This window comes from Zootoca vivipara, chromosome 3 (genome assembly GCF_963506605.1).
Source record: "Zootoca vivipara chromosome 3, rZooViv1.1, whole genome shotgun sequence".
Taxonomy (NCBI): domain Eukaryota; kingdom Metazoa; phylum Chordata; class Lepidosauria; order Squamata; family Lacertidae; genus Zootoca; species Zootoca vivipara.
Genome location: NC_083278.1, coordinates 23972057 through 23994869, shown reverse-complemented (window position 1 = coordinate 23994869; position 22813 = coordinate 23972057). Strand labels below are relative to the sequence as shown.

The 22813-nt window shown below is 41.4% G+C and overlaps 1 protein-coding gene across 2 annotated transcripts in view; it reads left to right on the top strand.

The window, feature by feature from the left end:
• MYT1L (myelin transcription factor 1 like) overlaps window positions 1-22813 on the top strand; it is a 104518-nt gene that overhangs the window by 67316 nt on the left and 14389 nt on the right. For both annotated transcript variants that reach the window (XM_060272462.1, XM_035109921.2), the window contains exons 13-15: window positions 1596-1717; window positions 2659-2727; window positions 20425-20487. In XM_060272462.1, the coding sequence (XP_060128445.1) occupies window positions 1596-1717; window positions 2659-2727; window positions 20425-20487 (254 nt within the window). The remainder of the gene's footprint in view (window positions 1-1595; window positions 1718-2658; window positions 2728-20424; window positions 20488-22813) is intronic.

Here is a 22813-nt window from a genome sequence, read left to right as displayed (position 1 = left end):
TGCAAAGCAAGCAGAAGCAGAACTTTCATATTTTTTATTTGACCGCCATCTACAGGGATTTTTGTGTCCAAGCATCTCAGCTCATTAATTTGAACATTTCCAGATTCAATGTGTGAAGAGCTGTGAATTCTAACCTACAAACTGTACTTAGTAGGAACAGTAATTTAGAACTGAGGCATTTGTGCATAGAACTATGAAATATTAAATACTATGTTTGGATATTTAATTATTTGACTCTGTTAATTATGTTTGTGTTTTCTGGATAATATATTATATATGGGAGAGTAAAGTCTTCACATATGTTCATTCTACAAAAAAAAAACCCAGTGGATTTTTGTACATAACTATTCATAAAATGAGGGTGGTTGATACTGATACCCAAAAGAGCAACTTCACAGAACAAGCATATTACAATTTCCACCCCAGCATGCTAGAAGTTCTTATACCTACATTCAGAGTTTCTAATTCTCGGCTATTTCTCCATGCTGCCCCATATTAGCAAACATCTATATAAACAGCCTGTGGTTTTGACATCTCAAACATTTTGGAGTTTCCCACACAAGCCATTTGAATAAACGAAGGTGAATTCTAAATCGGCAATAAATTCCCTTTCACACATTCTAAATTACACCACCAAATTCAAAAGTAAAAGTGGCAGTTTTTGGTTGCAGGTGAACATGACTTCCATATGGCAACCATTCCGTGTAGCTACTTTGTGTAAGGATCTCATCTCATGGATTGGGACTGCAGCTGCAGCATGTAAATAAAATACATGCACACCTCTCCTTTGTGTGTAGCTCAGGATGCAAAGACTTCTATGCAATAGGACCAATCCATGCAGTGACCGCCTTGCACAAGTGATAGCAGCAACGTGAAGCTCCCAACAGATGGAATGAACTTTGAGCAGCTACCACACTACTGTGGTAGCCTATGAAGAAGCCCCAATACCTCATAATGGTCACCACCACATAACAGTCGCACACCCCTTTTTCGGTCCCTAAAACGATCCAAAAGGATTCACCGCATGATAGTCGCAGGGGCATTCTCAGCACACATTCTCTGTACCAGCCAAAGGTGTGAGGGGATTGGGTGGGCGAGAGAAGCTGCAATGAGTGATGCATGAGAGACCTGGATTGCGCCAAAAACTGTTAGTAGCAAATAATAAGCAACAGAAACATAAGTACGTTCGTTAATAAAGAATTGTTTCCTCAGGTTTTTCCTCGCATAATGGTTGTGCCTCGAGTTTTCCTAGGCATAATAGTCACACAGCCCTTTTTTTGAAAGGAAAAAAATCAGCATTAAAACATGCGACCATTATGCAATGAAATACAGTATGCACTTAGAATCGCACGCTCATGCAGACTTTTCCTCTCACTTCATCATAGAGGATGCAGTCTGCAATCCTTCCAAAGTAGTGATTTGCTGAAGGCGCAGGGCTTCCAATTCATATGTGAAAGTATTTACTCCACTGAAGTGAATGGGATGACACTTAAAGGCAAATAAGTCCTGTGCCCAGAAGTTAACATTTCATTGGCATACCTCTATTCATTATGGCCTGCTATTTAATTCTGATTAATCTTCATCCTTGCCTGCAGCCAGAAGACTTAGATCCTTTCCAAGAGGCGCTAGAAGAACGAAGGTACCCTGGCGAAGTCACGATCCCAAGCCCTAAGCCCAAGTATCCTCAGTGCAAAGAGAATAAAAAGGATTTAATAACGTAAGCATAATGTGAGGTGAAATTATTTTTTACTCCTTTTATAACCTTTCTCTCTCTCTCTTTCGTTTCTGACTTGGATAAACAAATGCCTATATGCCTTGCAGTATGAGCATGCAGCTTTTGCAGCATATAAATGTTTCAGACTGTCAGTTAAGTTTAAGCGATGAAGCTAACATGGTACCTGCTTGTCCCTAATGATGCTATGTCATACTGATACGCCATTTTCATTGAACTCTGTTCATTTTGCAGCTTTTTCGGTAGGATGCTTAAACCGCCCTTGCAGACATTGTAGCTAAACTGGAAACAATGAAACTTTTTAAAAGTATTTTTTAAACATACTTACTATTTTGGCTGTTTTTTGTTTTTGTTTGGTGGCAGATGTCCAACACCAGGGTGTGATGGGAGTGGTCATGTGACTGGTAATTACGCCTCACATAGAAGGTGTGACTTCATTTTTTTCATGGTGGATTCTGTCTTTTCGATTTATTGTTTTCAGCTTACCTCAACAATGCTGTCAAAGTAAAAATGTTGAACTATGTGTTAACCCTTTGAGTAATAAACGTTGATCTTAAGAGCATGCTGATTTGTGTGTTGTATAAACGTCTTTTTTCTTTTAAAACTACTACTAAAACTTTTTTAAAATTTCCTAAAACTTTTTCAGATAGTTAACCCACGGATCACTAATGCTTTTTTTGTTGTTATACCTACAAACTTATTAGGGAGAAAATCTGATAACACCAGCAATAAAGCTTTATACCTAAATATATTCAGAGGGTTAACTTGTGTTACAAAATTCAGTATTGCAGCACTTGCCCGCTCCATCGCTTCTCTGCATTACAATTTTTATTTATTTATTTATTTATTATTAACGTTGTGTTTGTTTGGAAGGTCTTAGTTTAAAAGAAGGTTGACTTACATGGCTATCCTAACCTGTTTTACAGTCTGTCTGGCTGCCCGTTGGCTGACAAAAGTATTCGAAGTATGCTGGCCACAAGCTCGCAGGAACTCAAGTAAGATAATTAATGCCTCTCTTTTTCTTTTTAAATTGTTTTCTTAGCAGTTGCAGACAGAAGTTTCCGGAATATAAGAGGACATTGAACAAAGCTACTGATACACTACTGAGCTTCTTATGGCATGTGGATATTGAACACTAACACAGACTATAACCCACAGGCTGTAGACATTTTCCTGTCCCAGGTTGCTGATTGCTGTGATGTCACAGCAGGCACAGACTAGGCAGAGATTCATAGCCCTTATGGATGCCATGCTATTCATCCATGGTGTAGGAGAGCGTCTGGGATGCTGTGTTTTAAAGGGGAAGCTGTGGAGACCTTAGAATTACAATAACATTAAAACAATGTTTTTTAAATTGAACTATTGGCCTTCTGGTGCAGAACATTTGAATATTTATTGAGCTTGTAGTAAACAGTTGTTGAGCAGATAAAAACAGGTGCGCTTTCAATACGTGAGATTTTCAGGTCGGTTTTATTTCCCTGTAGAACAAATAAATTTACTTGGTGAAAGGAGGAAATGCAAACCTTAGTGTTCATTTTTGTTTTAGGTTTCTTAGTGTCCTGTTTTCGGTGAAAGATTTGAAATTAGGATAGCATAGTGCTAGATTATAATAACACTTCATATCTCAACTGCGGGCATCTGGAGCCAGTTCCCAAAAAGTTGAGTGGTTTTGATCAAAACTCTGATTAATTCTGCAGAGAAGTACCTAAAGGACATTAGAGCTAAGGATGCCATCACTTATACTGAACAAAGATCCAATATGCAGTTGATTTTTAATGTGCTCATAAAGGACTGGCAACAGAGTCCTGGAGGACAAAAGACTGGGGGGAGTCTGGGCTTTTAATCACTTGCAAATGAGATATTTAAGATGTCCATGAGATAGGCTCAGTCCTCTAACCTCATCAATGAGAGAGGTGGCTTTCTTATCTCAGCCCAGTTACCTCATATTTATGAGTGTTGTAGCAGAACTGGTGCTTCCCTGGTGAGAGTGTGGAGCTCTTTGAACCTATATTTGGGCATCTTCAACTTGTCACTGCTCCCAGCTCCAGTGGGGAATGCTGCCACTTTCAGAAAGGAACATAGTGAAAAAGATAAGAAAATCTTATTCTTCCATTTGTAGCAGAAACAAGAGAAGCTCTGGGTATTCCAAGATGCACTCTTTGGCCTGTCTGGTTTATTACCTGAAGGTAACCACCTACTCCTTCATTCTGAAGATTTGTTAGGAAGAGACAATTTCATTGCCACATCTGATCAGCAATCAGATCTGTATTGAAAATGATGAGATTGATCAACTGACAAACTGTTCTGCCAGCTTCTCTGCAATTTTCAGTAAAATATCAGCACCATAACTTAGAGCACCCCCGGAATTTCAGGATTCAGTCACATACCAGTATGTTAAATTTGTGCATTTAAAATGGATTGATATGCTCTGTCACCCTGCCACACCAAATCCACTTAAAACAAAACAAAAAAAGTCTTTTTGCAGCTTGAGAAGTGACAGGGTAATGCATTGAAAAGTGTGGGATGAACAAATAAAGGTAAAGGACCCCTGGACAGTTAAGTCCAGTCAAAGGCGAGTATGGAGTGCAGTGCTCATCTCGCTTTCAGACTGAGGGAGCTGGTGTTTGTCCACAGACAGCTTTCCGGGTCATGTGGCCAGCATGACTAAACCGCTTCTGGCGCAACGGAACACCATGACAGAAGCCGGAGTGCACAGAAATGTCGTTTACCTTCCCTCCACATCAGTACCTATTTATCTACTTGCACTGGTGTGCTTTCGAACTGCTGACCTTCTGATCTAGCCCAAGAGGTTCAGTGGTTTATACAGGAAGACACATAAACACTCTGTAAGCAAATTAGATGAATGCAGGACAATGCTCCTTTTCATATAATCACCCTGCAAACAAATCAGCATGAATGCTCAATAAAGACAAGATGCAGTTTAACCACCATGTAAGCATTGTGCAAGCTATTCGGAAAGAATGCTCAATTAATAGGTCATCTCGAGGGGCCCTAATTAAAACTACCAGGGAGGAATAAATCTTCCCACTCCTCTCATTTCTAGCCCAGCTGGAGCAAGCCCTGGTTCGCCCCACCTTTCTTCTAGGCACTCTAGACAATAAAACATACATACAGTAGATACATTAAAACCGAGAGGAAAGAGAAATACATCAAAAACATCCCACCCTACTTCTAAAAGACCACAGATAGTTAAAGGCCAAAGGCCTGGTTATAGAGGAAGATAGATAAAGATATATAATGATGGCACCAGGGCTTCCTGGGGAGAGCATTCCACAAATGGGAAGTCACTTCAGGAAAGGCCCATTCTCATGTTGCCCCCCTCTGGGCCTCTCGTGGAGAGGACACATGACGAAGGACCTCAGATGATGAGTGCAGGATCTGGGTCAGTTCATATGGGGAGAGGCAGTCCTTGAGGTATTGCAGTCCTGACCTGTTTAAGGCGTTATAGGTCAAAGCTGGCACTTTGATTGGGCCTGGAAACTAATTGGCAGCTAGTGTAGTCGGCCCAGGATTGGCGTAATTTGCTCAAACCATCTTTCCACGGTAGGCAACCTGGCAGCTGAATTCTGCACCAGCTGAAATTTCTGAACTTCAGAAGTAGCCCTACATATAATGCATTGCAGTAATCTAACCTGGAGGCTACCAGAGCATAGGCAACAGTAGTTAGGCTATCCCTGTCCAGATAAGGATGCAACAGGGCCACCAACTGAAGCTGATGGAAGGCATTCCACATCACCGAGGCCAGCTTAGCCTCAAATGACAGCAGTGGATCCAGAAGTACCCCAAGCTGCGTACCTGTTCCTTCCTTCAGAGGGAGTGTAATGCCATCAAGAGCAGGCCACCTCCCATCCATTCAGTCTAGGGAACTGCCCACTAACAGCGCCTGGGTCTTCTCTGGATTGAGCTTCAGTTTACTGGTTCTCATCCAGTCCACTCCCATTACCAGCACATCCACTGCCCAACCTACAGATGTAAAGGAGAAGTAGAGCTATGTGTCATTGCTGACAACATACTCTAAAATTCCAGATGACCCCACGCAGTGGTTTCAGGTAGATGCTAAACAGCATGGGAGGAGGGAATTCAACCCTGAGGGACCCTGCATTGAAGGCCCCATGGGGCCAAATGATATTCCCCAAGCATCAGCCTCTGAAAACGATCATCTAAGTAGGTTCAGAATTACCTTTTCCCGATGGTGTGAAGGGTTTACTAGTATCTATTTAGTTTCTGTCAGATTATGACTAGTTCCTAACATTCTGCCATGCTTCCTATATTAAACATTTGAAAAGGCTTTGTCTGTTTTAGCACTGAAATAAAATAATAATAATAATAATAATAATAATAATAATAATAATAATAATAATAATTGTTTCCCCAGCCACTCTGTGTGGCTCCCAACAGATTAAAAACAGAATAAAACATCAAACATTAAAAACTTCCTAAACAGGGCTACCTTCAGATGTCTTCTAAAAGTCAGATTGTTGTTTATTTCCTTGACATCTGAAGGGAGGGCGTTGCACAGGGTGGGCACCACTACCAAGAAGGCCCTCTGCCTGGTTCCCTGTAACCTCACTTATCACAGTGAGGGAACCGCCAGAAGGCCCTCGGCACTCAACCTCAGTGTCTGGGCTGAATGATGGGGGTGGAGATGCTCCTTCAGCTATACTAGGCCGAAGCCGTTTAGGGCTTTAAAGGACACTTTAACACTTTATGGTTTTACAGTTGAATTGCATTATACGCTATATAGGCTTCCAGCTTCTGAATAATTTTTTTTTATAGAATTGCAGATTACAGAGTCCATGATGCAGTGCAACTGTGATATAACTGCATATGCATAACAACATCTGGTACTCAGAAGCAACCATTCCTGTATAAAGTGTGTGTGTGTGTGTGTGTGTGTGTGTGTGTGAGAGAGAGAGAGAGAGAGAGAGAGAGAGAGAGAGAGAGAAAGACACGAGAGAATATTGATGCATATAATATATATGAACTCTATAGCCAAGCTGCTTTCTGGATTTTATAGTTCATATGCTATAAAACATTTGATAATGTTTAATATAGGGTGCATGGTAGCACATAAAGAGGCAAAATAAATCCAACAGGCCAGGCAGATTTTTCACAGAAATGTATTGCTGGGTGAATGGATTGTATTAGAGTTAGAGGTTTGAAAGGGCAAAATATGATAGGATATTATGTAAAGAACAGTCTAATTGAATAAGAATAAAATATGGCTCACCTTTCATTTGGTGGAGAACTACTCTTCTTGCTAGGTATAGTTTTTATTTTTCAACTTGTGCAGATGTGACAGAACACACCTTTAAAGTCCATTGAAGTCTTTGTTGCATGCTGCACACGCATGTATCCAAACTAGAGTAGATCTAGCTTTATGCCCTGCTTCCTTTCCCAATTGCACAGGTTAGATAAAAGGCAGGGCACTTGATTAATTTCTAATCAAAGGGTATTATACATTTATTCACCTATGATTTAGCTAGTATGTACTATTGGTTTAACTTGATAACTAGCTAAATACTATTATTGCCTTTTTTCCTGCAATGAGACTGCTCAGTTAATCAAATCCAAAGTGCCAGAAAGTACTTTGATACCTATCATTTTATTCTTCAGCAACAAAAGAAATCTACATATATTGATTTAGCTGTCATCAGCCCTTCCTGCAGTTGGTGCTGGGAGTTATATAAGAAAAAGAGACTAATGGGAAATGCCTTGTTCATATTTGTCAGGTTTCTTTGTGGATCTCAATTGCCGGCTGCAATCCTACCACCAGGGCACCCATGTAGGGCCACAGAAATCTGGTGGCCCACAGATTTAGTGCTGTGTTGAGGTTATTTCAATATGCGTGTAAAAGTCAGCAACCAGGAAGGGGGATGAAGAAAGACTAAAACTATGTGGTTGATCATCACAGAAAGAAATTACTTTGTGCACATGTCCTACTGAGATGAGTTTCACAAAATCACTAAGTTAGGGAAATGCATTCTGGTGGCAGATTCCAGAAGCCATTAATTCTGATTTGGGAGAATACTCTTGGGAAGATGATAAATGATCCAAAAGTGTCTTTTAAAAAACCCCTCTCATGCTGGATCTTGCTTGTGCATTGATCCAGATGGTGATGTCACCTGCCTGCAAGAATTTGCCAGGCCAGGCTGAATTTTGGAATTTCTCAGTATATCAGGTGAGAGAGAAGTTTTTAAACCCTGTTTTTCGGTTTTTCAAATACATGGAATCTGACTGCCCTGAATTAATAATGAATATTAGTCCAATGAAAGAGGTGGTTAATACTTCATTTATCCCCACTCCCTGGCGTATGATGCCTTCTGCTAGTACGTAGTTCCACCTTGAAGGCTCTGCCATTGTCAGCCTGCTAAATAGTCCAGCAGCATGCCTTCTGTACTAGAACCCAAATTGTGGACAATTTTATGGGCGTGTGGTTCAACAAGCAAAACAATTATCCTATGAATAATTGGAGTGTGGATTATATCAACATTTGAGCCAAGGCGCAGAGCTAGTGCAGTAACGCTGTACCACTGCAGTACGCAGTATGTTTTTCCTCCATGACAACTCAACAATTCAGCATTTGTTTTCGCTCTACAAAACTTAACTGTAATTAGTTTAGTCACTGTCTTATGCCATATCTATGGGTATGAATGCATGGACAGATGGCGTGTGAGTGAACCCACTGGCCTTTCCCTACTGACCTTCCTGTATTCATCTGTAACTCTGAACAGAGCCTACATAAGTTTCAGGTTGAAAATAAAGGTTCTGTCATGTGGCCAGAATAGGCAAATGCCCCCTCTACCAATCTGTGTGTATACCAATGTTACGAACACTGTTGATCCCCATCCAAGCCCTGCAATGAGCTTTAAAACCCACCCAACCCCATAAATTGGGTTTTTATTACTGTAATATTAAGATGCCTCAAAAATTGCAAGGGGTTTTAAGTAATTAAAATTATTAGTAGGGTTGGAATGATTAATAGAGAAGGTGCAGGAGGAAAAAATTAACATAAGGACCTGCAAAGGGTAGGGGGGAGTCTATGAGGGATTTATGGAATTCTCTTTTTGTTTTGGTTGTTTGACAATTGTTTGTAAATTTCAATACCTGAAAATTAAATATTTTTTTTAAAAAATTGAAAGGGATTTTATAACAAATTTTGCAATTCAGAAGTATAACTGATCTATTATTTAGGCCATGGGATTATAAGTACAAATATCTAAAAGCAATCACCACCTGCCCAGATCCCAGTGCAGCATATCAGTACTATGGCTGGTTCACACGTGATGGTGGTGCCCACACAATACCCTAGTAGACAAGGCTTCTGGCCCAGCTGCATTATGTTGGGGTACCATGTGCCCTTGCCTCTGCATAGGTGGTAAAGGAAAAGGTAAAGGGACCTCTGACCATTAGGTCCAGCCACGAACGACTCTGGGGTTGCGGCGCTCATCTCGCTTTATTGGCCGAGGGAGTCGGCGTACAGCTACATGACTAAGCCGCTTCTGGCGAACCAGACCAGCGCACAGAAACGTCGTTTACCTTCCCGCTGGAGTAGTACCTATTTATCTACTTGCACTTTGACATGCTTTCAAACTGCTAGGTTGGCAGGAGCAGGGACCGAGCAACAGGAGCTCACCCCATCGCAGAATTTTGAACTGCTGACATTCTGATCGGCAAGCTCTAGGCTCTGTGGTTTATACCACAGCGCCACCCGCGTCCCTTGCATTGGCGGTATACAGGGACAATTAGAGGTGCATACTCCTATGTAACTTCATTGCACAGAGAAACTATAGACCAGATACCAACATATAGGAGATACTGAACTCATATAATTATATCAAAATTAACTATTGTCCCATACACCATACTGATTGTGTAGCAAACATATCACGTGTGAAGTGGCTGTAGTTTCCAAGAACTTCATAATTAAGATTTCATCTCGAAAGGTGATCACATTGAAAGCCAGCCAAGAGCTACAGAGCAGTTCTACACGTGTTTACACAAAAGTAAACTCAGTAGGACATACTCCAAGAATATACTGGTACATAGGGTTGCAGCATTAATTAACTTGCTATTTTCCTTTAAAACTTTGCAAACTTACTCAGTTTTTACATGGTGCCCTCAAACTGACGCTTTTATTTACTTTGACTACAATCCTGTGTGCGCTTTCTTCAGAGTAAATTTAACTTAATTTAGCGGGGCTTGCATTAAATGGATAAGGTTGGATTGTTATGTCGTGATTAAACTTGGTTTTAAATAGAAATTGCTGTAAACAAAGCCCTGCTTCATTTGGGGCTTACTGTCTACAGTATTATCAAAGCATCTCACTAGTATCTCGTTCCAGATTTTATTGTTTAAGCAGAATGAAAAGTCACCCTCTCAGTCTCTCAGCATTATAAATATTTCAGGCTGAGACTTTAGTGTCACAGTCAGATATTATAAAACCTGTCCAAGATCACTATATACTCACAAAGCATAGAGTTTAAGCCATTTGCCAGTATCTTAATACCCATGCTCCATTCAACATAGAATCAGCTACAGGTCAGTACAGCTCATACCCTCATGTACCAGTGCTATGTTTCTTTAGTATACACACAAATAGGTATACTAAATTAAGACACAGATCCCAATAGATATCCAAGTAGAACATAGCCATGGAAAATGCTGTTCAACCAGGAATCCCACTGTACTTGTACATCTGAAGATGAATCTAATTAGTGTCCCACCTCATTAAACAATAAAACATAAATATGTAGACCTAATAACTCAGATGTAATGGCATCAATGGGATTCACAATGGGAACCTACGGTAAATCAATTCAATTAATGACATTTTATTAATATATGTAACCTGTTAATCTTACAATTTTTCATAATATTCTTTTGTGGTTGTTTGTTGTTTAGTCGTTTAGTCGTGTCCGACTCTTCGTGACCCCATGGACCATAGCATGCCAGGCACTCCTGTCTTGCACTGCCTCCCGCAGTTTGGTCAAACTCATGTTCGTAGCTTCGAGAACACTGTCCAACCATCTCGTCCTCTGTCATCCCCTTCTCCTAGTGCCCTCAATCTTTCCCAACATCAGGGTCTTTTCCAAGGATTCTTCTCTTCTCATGAGGTGGCCAAAGTATTGGAGCCTCAGCTTCACGATCTGTCCTTCCAGGGAGCACTCAGGGCTGATTTCCTTAAGAATGGATAGGTTTGATCTTCTTGCAGTCCATGGGACTCTCAAGAGTCTCCTCCAGCACCATAATTCAAAAGCATCAATTCTTCGGCGATCAGCCTTCTTTATGGTCCAGCTCTCACTTCCATACATCACTACTGGGAAAACCATAGCTTCATGGATCAATGCCTTGTCGTGGCGAAGGGGCTTGAATAACTCAGAGAAGCTATGAGCTATGCCATGCCATGCAGGGCCACTGAAGATGGACAGGTCATAGTGGAGAGTTTTGACTAAATTATTTCTAAATTATTTAATAAATAACATGAATTGTATTATCTAGTCAAGTTACCGTAATATCTATTTTCATTGTAAATATATTTGCTGATTTGCTTGTCAAAAGTATCAAGCTTAAGGTTCATTCCAAAACACCTTCCCTGAGAGTAAACCTGAATGAATATAGTTGGACTTACTTAGGAGTAAACATGTCCAGGATTACACTGCAAATCCCTAATTGTGGCCATCTTGCACATATATGTATAATGCAAATAAATCTTTTCAAGTACTCTCTGTACTATAGATTTATTCCATTTTGTTTACCATGAGTTTTACTAATTTTAGTGGAATATATTTCCATAAGACTCATTGCTGTTTTCTTCCAAGTTACATGTGCTTAGGAATATTAGTTGACTCTATCAATAATCAATTTATTTGTCAAAACCCATCCAGGCCATAACAAAACAATATTATGTACATTACATGTGTAAAACAGAAGATAACAGGGAACATTTCCCAAGTTAACACAAAACGGTCTTGGCAAGCCACTAAAAGGCCCAATTTTGGCATGTAGCCTTCCTAATTTTCTAGGCCTTTACACAATCAAATTTGAAGCCCTCACAGTATTATGTTCAAACATATTTCCAAACAGGTAATTCATGATCTGCTCAACAGGGTATTCTGGAATATTACCCAGAGAGGCGCCAACTCATGGGGCCAAGCTCTTTTGGTCTCCCTAGTATTTTTTGAGAGAGGTCCAAGCCCCTCTCCAATGTCCCAAAAAATCAGGGGGTGGAGGAGGCTGAGTGCAGAGCCAAGCACAGCACAGCTTCAGTTCCTGGCTCCTCTTCCTCCTGCCACTGAGGAGAATGCGGGTTAAAGCAGCCTCCACTCAGTGGCAGTGGCAGAAGCCACCAGCCATTGAAGCCGCGCTGTCGCCATGTTTGGCTCCACCCCAGCTTCTCTTGAACGTTGCGCATGCAGCGTCCCTGCCCCCCATCGCCCTCGAAAGCTAGCACCTCTGTACCCAGAAGAGATTGTAACAGGGACTTCTGAGCTGCTTTTGGGGGGGGGGCAACAGAGAAGAAATAGAGCAACATCCTCTGTAAGCCCTGACCAAAACTAGCCCACTAGTTGCTCGTAGGTAACCTAATTACATTGCCCCTTGACAGTCTCCAATAAAAGAGTTTGAAGCCCAGCAGGGAGTCTTAGCTTGTTCTCTCAGAACACCTTTAAAGATAAGTGCTCTTGTGTGAGATATGCCATTCATCAGGAATAAGCAAGCTATAGCAGTATCTATGATTTTCTGTCTGTTGAGGAGCTTTCCCTTCCTGCACTTCTGTATGTTTATAACTTTTCTGGCACATTCATTTAAATCAGGGGTGGCTAACCAGTTTTTAAATAAAAAAATTCCTTCAGTAGCACCTTAAAGACCAACTAAGTTTTTATTTTGGTATGAGCTTTTGTGCACACGAAAGCTCATACCAAAATAAAAACTTAGTTGGTCTTTAAGGTGCTACTGATCCTGCCAACCTAGCAGTTTGAAAGCACATCAAAATGCAAGTAGATAAATAGGAACCACTATAGCGGGAAGGTAAACGGTGTTTCCATGTGCTGCTCTGGTTTGCCAGAAGCGGCTTTGTCATGCTGGCCACATGACCTTGAAGCTATGCGCCGGCTCCCTCGGCCAATAATGCGAGATGAGCGCGCAACCCCAGAGTCGGTCATGACTGGACCTAATGGTCAGGGGTCCCTTTACCTCCCTTTACCTTTAAGGTGCTACTGAAGGAATTTTTTTATTTTGTTTTGACTCAGACCCACATGGCTACCTACCTGTAACAGTTTTTAAAAGAAAAACTACATTCATTCTTGGCTAACCCTCTGGGGGTCTCATGCCAGTAGTAGGTGTGCCAAAAGCAGACGTAGTCACTGCACACTCCTGAATGGGGGAACGCACTCAGGTACACAGCCCCCTGCAACAGATCTGTGCGTATCCACTGTGGAGATCTGTGCACATACTCTAAAGATTTGTGTACATCTGCTGAGGAGAGGATAGCTAGAAGGAAGTTAAGGTAAAAACACTTAGGGATTGCCATGCAGATTGTGATCTCTAGGCACAAGTCTGGGAGGTTTTTCGTCTGTCCTGCCATTTTACCCAGGAATACCTACCGTTTACTGCACAGTCTTAACAAACGTCAATCAGGCTTTCTGCGGATTGACACTTGTTCCGATTCAGCGGTAAACAGCGGTTTTTCCTGGGGAAAGCTGCAGGGCAAATGAAAAACACCTCGGATCCATGCCTATGGTAGAAAGCACAAGGCAATCGCAAGAATGGACGAGCCCAGAGACGATGCCCCAACAGAAGCAAAGAAATGATGCAGCGCATCCTAACCAGTGTTGGACTAAAGGAGTAGGTGGACTTCTGCTGAATCATGTTTTAAAGACATGATTTAAAGCAGGCATCCCCAAATTGCGGCCCTCCAGATGTTTTGGCCTACAACTCCCATGATCCCTAGCTAACAGGACCAGTGGTCGGGGAAGCTGGGAATTGTAGTCCAAAACATCTGGAGGGCCGAAGTTTGGGGATGCCTGATTTAAAGACAACCTGTTTATTGAGCATTCATTCTGATTTGTTTGCAGGGAGAGCAGGTGACGTTGCTTTAAAGCAAGCGTTATCCCACACTTTCCAGTGTTTCCCCATTGCTTTTCTTATCGCAATAGGCTGATTTCTAATGGAAGCTGGTTTGTTGCACAATACGTCCCCCCAATCAACTGTAATTGCGTAACCTGGTTTTGCCAGTATGTGACAAAATCCCTCTCGTCTCGCAAATAGAAACAGTCTAGAAGTGCCCTAAGAGTCCCTCAGCAATAAGCTGTGCCCTCCCCAAGTTGGCATTTGCATACAAAGCTGAGCAGAATTGCAAACAAATTCATTCCCATTGTCCCACCACATTCAAACATTAAGAAATCCCATAAGAACATAAAAGTTAGCCCTACTGGAGGAAACCAATGGTCGATTTGGTTAAACATCCTTCTTCCTACAGAGCTCAGTCAGTCACCTCCCAGGAAGACTACAACAGGGCTTGAAAACAATAGCCTTCTCCTATTGCTGCTCCACCCCTATTCGGTGGCATAGTGCTTCTAAACATGGAGGTTTGTTTATTTATTATTTTATAAGATCTGTTCATTTTCTATGCCTTAAAAGGGGAGCTGTCAAGATCCAAACCAGTCCCAGTTGTCTTTTAATTCTATGGGGTTGGTCAGGGACTGAGGAGCACGACGCCTCATCCTGCAACTACTCCCTTTTTCTTAATTACACAAGGTTCCCTAGGCTGTCTTCTCTGCATCATCACAGGTCAATATTGCCCCTCTTTTTCTCTTCCACATCCCACAGATCTCTCACCCCTCCCCTCTATTTTTACTGGCTGCCCCTCCTCCCCCCATTTATATTCCTGTTAGCTGAGTGCATTGTGGCATCAAGAGCACATGAGGCTTTAACTTTCCCCATAATTCACCCACAGAAGTAGTATGGTTGGCTGGCTGGCTCCAGGAGACTCGAAAAAAAACCTCTTTACCACTGACTGCCTGCTTTCTCACATCAAAACTCTGTCAAAACTCTTTACACCTTATGATTGCTTTAAGCAAGATAACTAGTGGACAATCAAATCTACAACTAGTGTACAAATCAAATGTTGAAACGACTGGTTCAGAACTTGCCATCTTAACTTTTTCACAGTGGGGGACTTGGAGATGAATCTCTCCCAAATCAGTCCAGAGAACAATGGTTGTGAGGTAACTGATAAATGCAATATATTTATTTATTTATTTAGAATATTTGTCTTCCACTGTTTCTTGTTTGAGGACATTGACTAACTTTCCATGACTCCATAATGGTGTTCCTTCCCTTTCCTTCTGCTGCACAAATCATTTTCATTTCCTCATCTCATTATTGATTCCCGTTTTAACCTTTGGCTTTCCTTCTGTTCCGCATAGCTGATTCAGCAGCCTATTTCTACACCTCTAAGCACGCAATCTTATCTGAATGATGTAAAATGTCTTCAACCCAAGCAAAGCTTTGAAAAGTACTGTCTGTTTGTAGAAATTGCAATAGAAATATTTTATTTACCTTTTCAGTTTTTTATGGTTCAGCATCTTATTTTCCCCTTAAACTTTACATCTATAGAAAAATTATGTGCTGATACAACTTTATGGTAATGAACTACCTATTTTTTTCCACTTAGAGAATTTGACAGTCTTAATACGCCAACTATATATCAGATAAAATCAATGATTATCTTTTGTCTCTGTGAAACATCAGTTCAGTCTTTCATTCTCCCCTCTGAGCGCAGGCTATTGAAAAGTTCTTCATTTCTTTCCCTCAGTTTCAATTGCAAAATCTATTCATGCTTTCTCTACCTGTAGCTAAAATCCTTGCCCATATCCTGGTAATCTTCTTGCCTTGCTATTACAGTTGCTTTTTCCTTGGCATTATTATCCTTCTTCTGGGTCATTCCAGAATCCCTGCAACAAAATCCTCCCCACTTTTTGACGATATGATCATCTCACGTCTCCTTAAGGCTGTGACTTGGCTTCCTAATACCTTCTAGATCAGCTTCAAAAGCCCCATCCTTATATGTAAGGCACTCAAGTACCATGCGATAGGACGATATTTCTTATTTCCTTTTTTCTTACAGAATAATTTGTAGTCTTCCTTCCCTGGTCTCCTACATGTATGAACAGAATCAAGTCAAAGCTGCTGTTTCAAATGTCTTGGTCACTTCGTTCAAAAGACATGATGTAACCTCACCGAATGGTGTTTAATCCTTAACAGGATTAAAGTACTCTTGCCTAAATTGTGCAAGGTCTTCAATGGGATCAAGAGCAGTGATCTTCCTCTACTAAATCCCAGCTCATTTTGTGATTTTCCACTCAAAATTTCCACTCCAATGCATTTTGTATTTGCCTTGATTTACCAATGGTTCTAAAGCACTACACCAAGGTATGGTTACGTGGTACACCTTTGGTACCCATCACCCTATGACTTATTAGCTGGCACACTGAATTTCCACTTATTTATGAAGGTCCTTTTGCCTTTTATAAGCTTGATGGCCATATCACCCACAGTGTTATTGGAATGAGAGGAAGATGCAGGGCCAAGCCACGTATGAGGCAAGGTGAGGCAATTGCCTCAGGTGGCAGGATCCACGGGGCAGTCGATCCTGATGTAGATCTTTATTGCCCCATTGTTCCTGATGTAGATCTTCACCCCTTCTTCCCTGGCAAAGTGGGGGGATGCCATTTTGTGGTTCACCTCGGGTGCCAAAATGTCTTGTGCTGGCCCCGGGCGGATGTGTTGTTTGCTTGAGTAGCACTCGTTATGTTTTCCCTTCTAGTATGTCTGAGGCTAGAAACATAGATAATGTATAGAGACCTCACCGCACTGCCACTTTAATTGTGCTGTGAGTTCTGCTTTCATGTTACGTCTGTCTCTAAATACTAGTGAATCGAAATGTTGATAATATATTAACATTACCTCTTCCTCCTTGCTCGCCTGCTGATGTTGCTACCTCCTCCAGCTGGGAAGCTTCCGCAGCCTCCTTCTCAAGCACTCAGCCTTTGTGTTTGAACCACAGGAGCTCTCATCAGAGATCCCTCCACCTTCAGCCATTGTGTGTTAGTTATGGAGAGTCTGTTTACTTGAGCTCCATTGCCACTTGCCTTTTGGGGAGACATGAATTGCAGTTTGTTTGTCTTTGCATAAGTCATGTCTAGGTTCCACCACCACAGGCCTAAATCACAGTTTGGGCATGACATAATTCAATCCAGCTCTGCAGTGAATGCAGCATGGCTAGTGGTGATTTCAGCTTCTGGTGGAGCTGTTGTAGGACAAACTCACAACAAAACAAAACTAAAACCCCACAGGGGCAATCCAGGCAAAGTAAAAGGGTTGAGACAATTAAATTATCCATGCCAGAGGCTTATTCTAACAGTGATGTGAATCTGTGCTTGCAACGTTTTTTTCATCCCACTATCTGAGCTATTAGGCTTCCAAACTGCAGAAATTGAGTCTTAGGGTCAATCCTATGCCACATTTGAGTATTTGAGGAAGAATGGCAGTTTGTGTGTCAAAGGAGAAGTTGCTATGTGTTTTGGCTATAACTGTGTTTTTACAGACTGAGTCCCTTCAAGCTCCATCTTCTCTTTCCTGGAAATGCACTCTTGGGGAACAGTTGCTTCCCACCCTAGCTATGTTAGCAGAGTTTGCCTGTTTTCTGGGTTTGATGGTAATTTGGGGCCATATTTTCTCCACTTTGACTGTGCCCCTGTCTCTCGAAACAGACAGGTGCCAACAACAGTATCTGGGTCTAAATGTCAAGGCACTGATAGAGGTGGGTGGGTAACCCATTGCAGTTCTAATTTTTCTACCACAAATGGATTAACTATCCATTGCCTGAGCATTTTACCTGTGTTTACTGATGATGCACATCACAAAATTAGTCCCAGTATTCTTTTCAGTGTGCCAATCCTGGGATATTTGCATAAAATATAGGTATATATTATTAAAAGTTTCATCCTATTTTGCACTAACTTGTTTTTTCTTAATATTTCTTCACCAATTCATAAGTGCAGCAAACAATAGCAAGAAATTGCTGTCATGTGAATGCAGGCACATCTTAATTAGTTCATTATTATAAGTAGTTTTCCATAGTTCTGAGTAATTAAAAAAAACAAACCTAGAAAGGCTTTCAATTTAAAATGCCTTTGTAGCAAGCAGTGCTTTCAAGATCATTCTTACAGACTTGAATCCTCAATATGTTACCATAAAGTGCTTCTGAAAGGACTTGTCTGTTGACCACTTCCTCAGTTCATAGGTTTATTCTCTCTTTTCCCACTGTCACAATCTCTTAACTCAGCCCAAAGTGAGGTGAGGAGAACATAATTCATTCTGTCAGTAGCCCAGGAGAATGCTGTTGGAAGCAGTGTCTGTATGAATGGGGGTACATATCACTCATCTTACCATTCTTTCTCCTGAAAATAAAATTTGTGGGGGAAATGTAATCTAGTTAATCTAATACCAAGTTAATAAATGAGTCGTGAACTGAGATAATGAATGTGATCTCTTCCTCCCCCTACCTCCTTTTTAATACTATAGAAGGGAGCGATTTGCTATTTAATGAAAAGTTGCCCTCTAGGTCAGTGTCAGATTTGTCAGCTTGTTAGCAAAGGAAGTTCCACTCGGCAGAAATGCTGCTGGTTAGTATGGTGGAGGGAAACTTGGGTCTTTAAAACATCACACACACACACACACACACACACACACACACACACACACGCAAACAACAACAACAACCTGAGATAATTCTGAATTACACAGAAGTTTACATCCAGTGCTGCAGAACATAGGAACACTGCAAAACGGAATTGCACGGCAGCCACCCACTGGAATTTGCAAAAAAAAATACGAGACTTCTCTGAGATTTAATTGAAACATTTTCCAGTTCCGAAAAGTGTGTTTAACGTAGAAAGAAAGAAAGAAAGAAAGAAAGAAAGAAAGAAAGAAAGAAAGAAAGAATCTCTTGACTGGAGGGTAAACCACAGCCTTAAAGAGCTAGAAAGCCATAATTAAATCATGCATTGATTTTAAAAATGTGTGTTAGATGAGAGTTTAAAAATAATAATAAAAATGTGTTGCAGGAGGAGGGGAGGAGAAGCAAAGAGCAGTCACACCAGTGGCATCGCCATGGCAACCGTGCCATAGTCGGGGCCTACAGGACTTTTCCTGCCAAAAGTGAGGGAGATCACTGTCCCGCTGGGTGGCTTTGTCTTGTGATGGCGTGTTACATGGCGCTGTGGCATTATACACTACGACAGGACATGGCAGGGAAAGTGAGAAGCGGTCGCAGAGCCTAACTTCTTTTGACACAAGCCCCAACTGACATTGCGTGATTTAATAATGTCACGCCACGTTATGGGTGGGGTGAGCTCCTTCTCCCGCCTCCATTGCTCAGCAAATGCTGCATGCGGCTTTGCAAAGGGGTACTTTGCCCGCTTTATTTTTGTATCCTGACAAGGGTGGGGTATGTAAAGAGAGAAAGAAAGGGAGGGAGGGAGGGAGGGAGAAGAGGAAGGAAGAACAGACAGACCACAGTAGGCTTAAAAAAAAAATTCAAACCTCAGCTATATGAACTTGCTGCCTTCAAGCTTTAATATTTGTGATTATAAGAAGAGCAGAAAAACAGAGTAGACTTAGAAATCCAGAGGACAAGTTATTAAACTAGAGAGTTGTCAGGATTCGAAAGATCTCAGGCTTGTTTCTGTTTAGGATTTCTTTGGGGGTTTATTTGTTTGTTGGCAGTAAAACTCTCTAGGCTCTAAAATGGTGATTTCCTAAAGATCATAGCAGTTGAGCTTTCTATAAATTATGGAAGTCTGACAATCCGGTGTAAAGTTTTTAAGTAATTAGGCAAGTAAAATAATAATAATAATGAATCTTGGCTTTTGCCCACAAGAGGGCAGTATACTTTTTTGTTGTTTTGTCCTGCCTAGCTTTCTTCTGCCTTGCTAGAAGGACTTTTCCTCTTGTAAAGAAATCTTCCTGGCTAAATCAACATCATTCATTGCCTGGCTGCGACGATGTACATTAATCACCTGCGAAATATTACGACTAGCATGTAATGTTGCCGTTGTTACACTAATGTCAGTGCAGATCTTGTCCTTTTCCTGTTGCGGATTTGCAAATTCAGAGACTCGGGACATTTGTTGTTGATACTGAAGATATCCAGAAGCTGATGGCTGGGGAGGGGATTGCCAGGTCTGGCATGATCAGGCACCTTCCAAGAAACTCAAACCAGTAGGGAGTTCAACTCTAAACCCTGGAGTCTCTGCTGCTAATCTGCCTTGTCAAAAAGACACCCCACCCACCCCCAAACCTGGAACCAGCACTGGGTGACCTAGAAAAAAGCACATTTATGCTTGTGATTAATAGCATTTTCAGCACAAAAGCAGGAGAACACTATTGCACTCATTTCGTGCTTGTGGGCTTCCCATCTGGTTGGCCACTGGAAAAATCATATAGGCCTTAATCTGGCAAACGTTCAGTGAAAGAGGCTTTACGGAATTTCCACTGCAAGCACAACTGGGCAAATGCCAATGTTTCTGATGATGGAGCAGTTGATGTCTCCCAAACTTTTATGTCTACCAAACAAGCTATTCAAACGACTCTCTTGTTTCTTTTAGGTGTCCCACACCTGGTTGTGATGGCTCTGGGCATATTACCGGAAATTATGCTTCACATCGAAGGTATGTAAAATGTTGAGCTCTTTATCACAGTGATTTCCATTTCATGGATCACCTTTGTCTTGGTCTTGAATCACAAGGCCCGCCAGCAGAGGGGATTGGGGAGCTGTGCTTGTCAAGTATCTTCAGTTACTGCACTCGGTGTGTATTCACAACAGATCCAACCAACAGCTAAGTCCATTGTAAAAATGAGTAAGGCTCCAAACAAATCGATAACTCAGCTACAAACAATCATTATATTGAAAACTGGTAATGGCAACATTAAATTAAAAGTTACAATTCATTTATAGACTCAAAACAAACACCACAGCAAAATCCAGCCACAGCAAATGCACAGACAAATTAAGGTGTCAGTATAATAGGGTTCGAAAGTCCCAAAGCAATTGGAATTATTGTTTCAAGCATGTGACTGTTGTCACATGGAGTTCGGCCTCACACTAAATAAATGCTACAGGTGCCTATCTCCCTACTTATTACATCATATACTTCTTTGTGAACTTCCTGGTTTTTGTTTGTCTTTGGAAAAAATGATATCTCAACCTGCATTTTCAACCGGATCTTTGAGACAGCTCACAAAAAAAGCACACCTAAATGTCAATATAAAAGCACCATCACAAATTTGTAAAAAGGGCACATGGTTATGGTTCAAGGCTTTTTTAAAAAATGATGATGATAGCCACCCTCCTAAAACAGAAACTGACAAACAATGAGAGTCTCTAGCAGAAGGTTAATGCTATTCACAACTGAGATGGAGCAAGAAGATTACATCAGTTCCTCCTTTCACCTGCAGCCACCTGCAACACTCCCACATTTTTCCAGACTGTTCCCCAAACCTCTGGGCAAGATTTTCAGGAGGCTTCAGTGAAAATCAACATCTCCCACCTTCGCTTCTTGCCAACAGGAAGATCCTTTCATTTGACTTATTGCTCACAGAGTTTCAAGATCCAAGCCATGGCTTCTTAGGAAGTTTCATTTTAGACATAACATTTGAAGCAGACAGATCACTTCTTGCTGTGGCCTTACAGGTTTTGGTTTAGTCTTGACACAATCTACCATATATGCTAAAATGTCCGGAACTTTATGGAAATTGTTTTCTTATTACTTGATATTTCAGCTAGTCCATATTTATTCACATCCACATCAGCTGGTCCACACGCAAGCTGCTCCAATCCATATCATGTAAAGAACCTTTAAAAGTGCTTACTTCAATTGTGTCTGGTTACTGGTAAGTTAAGCACATGCCAATATCCATAGGAAGGTAGAAAGGATTACGTTCACAGGTAGAAAGGATTATGCTACAATTCTCAGCACCCTTAACAAACTAAAAAGTTCAGAAGACTTTTTAGGAGAAGCCATGTGCTTTAAATGTACAGTGTGTTGCCCTTGTTGCTAATCTCATTCTAAAATAATGTATCAGTGACCAGGGCTGTTTGCACACCGTACACTGAAAGCACACAAACCCCAAATCTTGCAAACTGTAGTTTGTTAAAGGTGCTGGGAATTGTAGTTCTGCGAGTGACAAACTACAGCTTCCAACATTCTTGCGGGGCTGGGTGAGTGCTTTAAATGTATTGTGCGCATGCAGCTTAGGAGAAGTTACAAGAAGCAGACATGATCAGCTGGGAGGTGACTTGGGCCTCCAGGAATCCTGATTTATTTTGTTGAAAAACCCACCTTTAGAATCAGGTTACCAAGGAGATTCAGTTTCCAAGTCCCAGTTACTAAAAGACCTCTCATAAACTAAAGTCAGGGCTACACATGACATGCACCATGGGCCTATGGCCAAAACCTCTATCCCTGTGTCAAATTCTCTTCTTTGTGTAATATGTAGATATATACTTAACATACGTCATGACAGCATTATGTTCTAAGTTTCTTCATTCCCAGTCCACCTCATTTATTGGTGGCGGCAGCAAAAAAGTTTGCAAATATGATGATACTGTATTCCTACACAAAGGGGTGGGGTGGGGTAGCTTTGATGCAAATGCTCCTTTCTGCAGCAGCCCTATAATAGGGGCTGGCGCCAGACTTCATGGGTTCCTTGGCACGGTGTCACCAAAGAACGCCACTCACCCACCGCGACCAGAACAGGGCTTGTCTATAGTCCTGGTCCCATTGGGATTCTAGATGTTAAACATCATAAAGTTCTGTGGTTACCTATACCTATAAAATAGATCTGTAAGAATTTATAGGCATAGGGCTGGTGCATTTGAACTAATTAAACATGGTGGGTGACGACCACAATTGCAGCACTGAAATTGCTCTGGGGGCCCAGCAGGAAGAGTGGTGAACTGGTCTAGCTCACCTCTGGCACCAGGTCTGCATACGG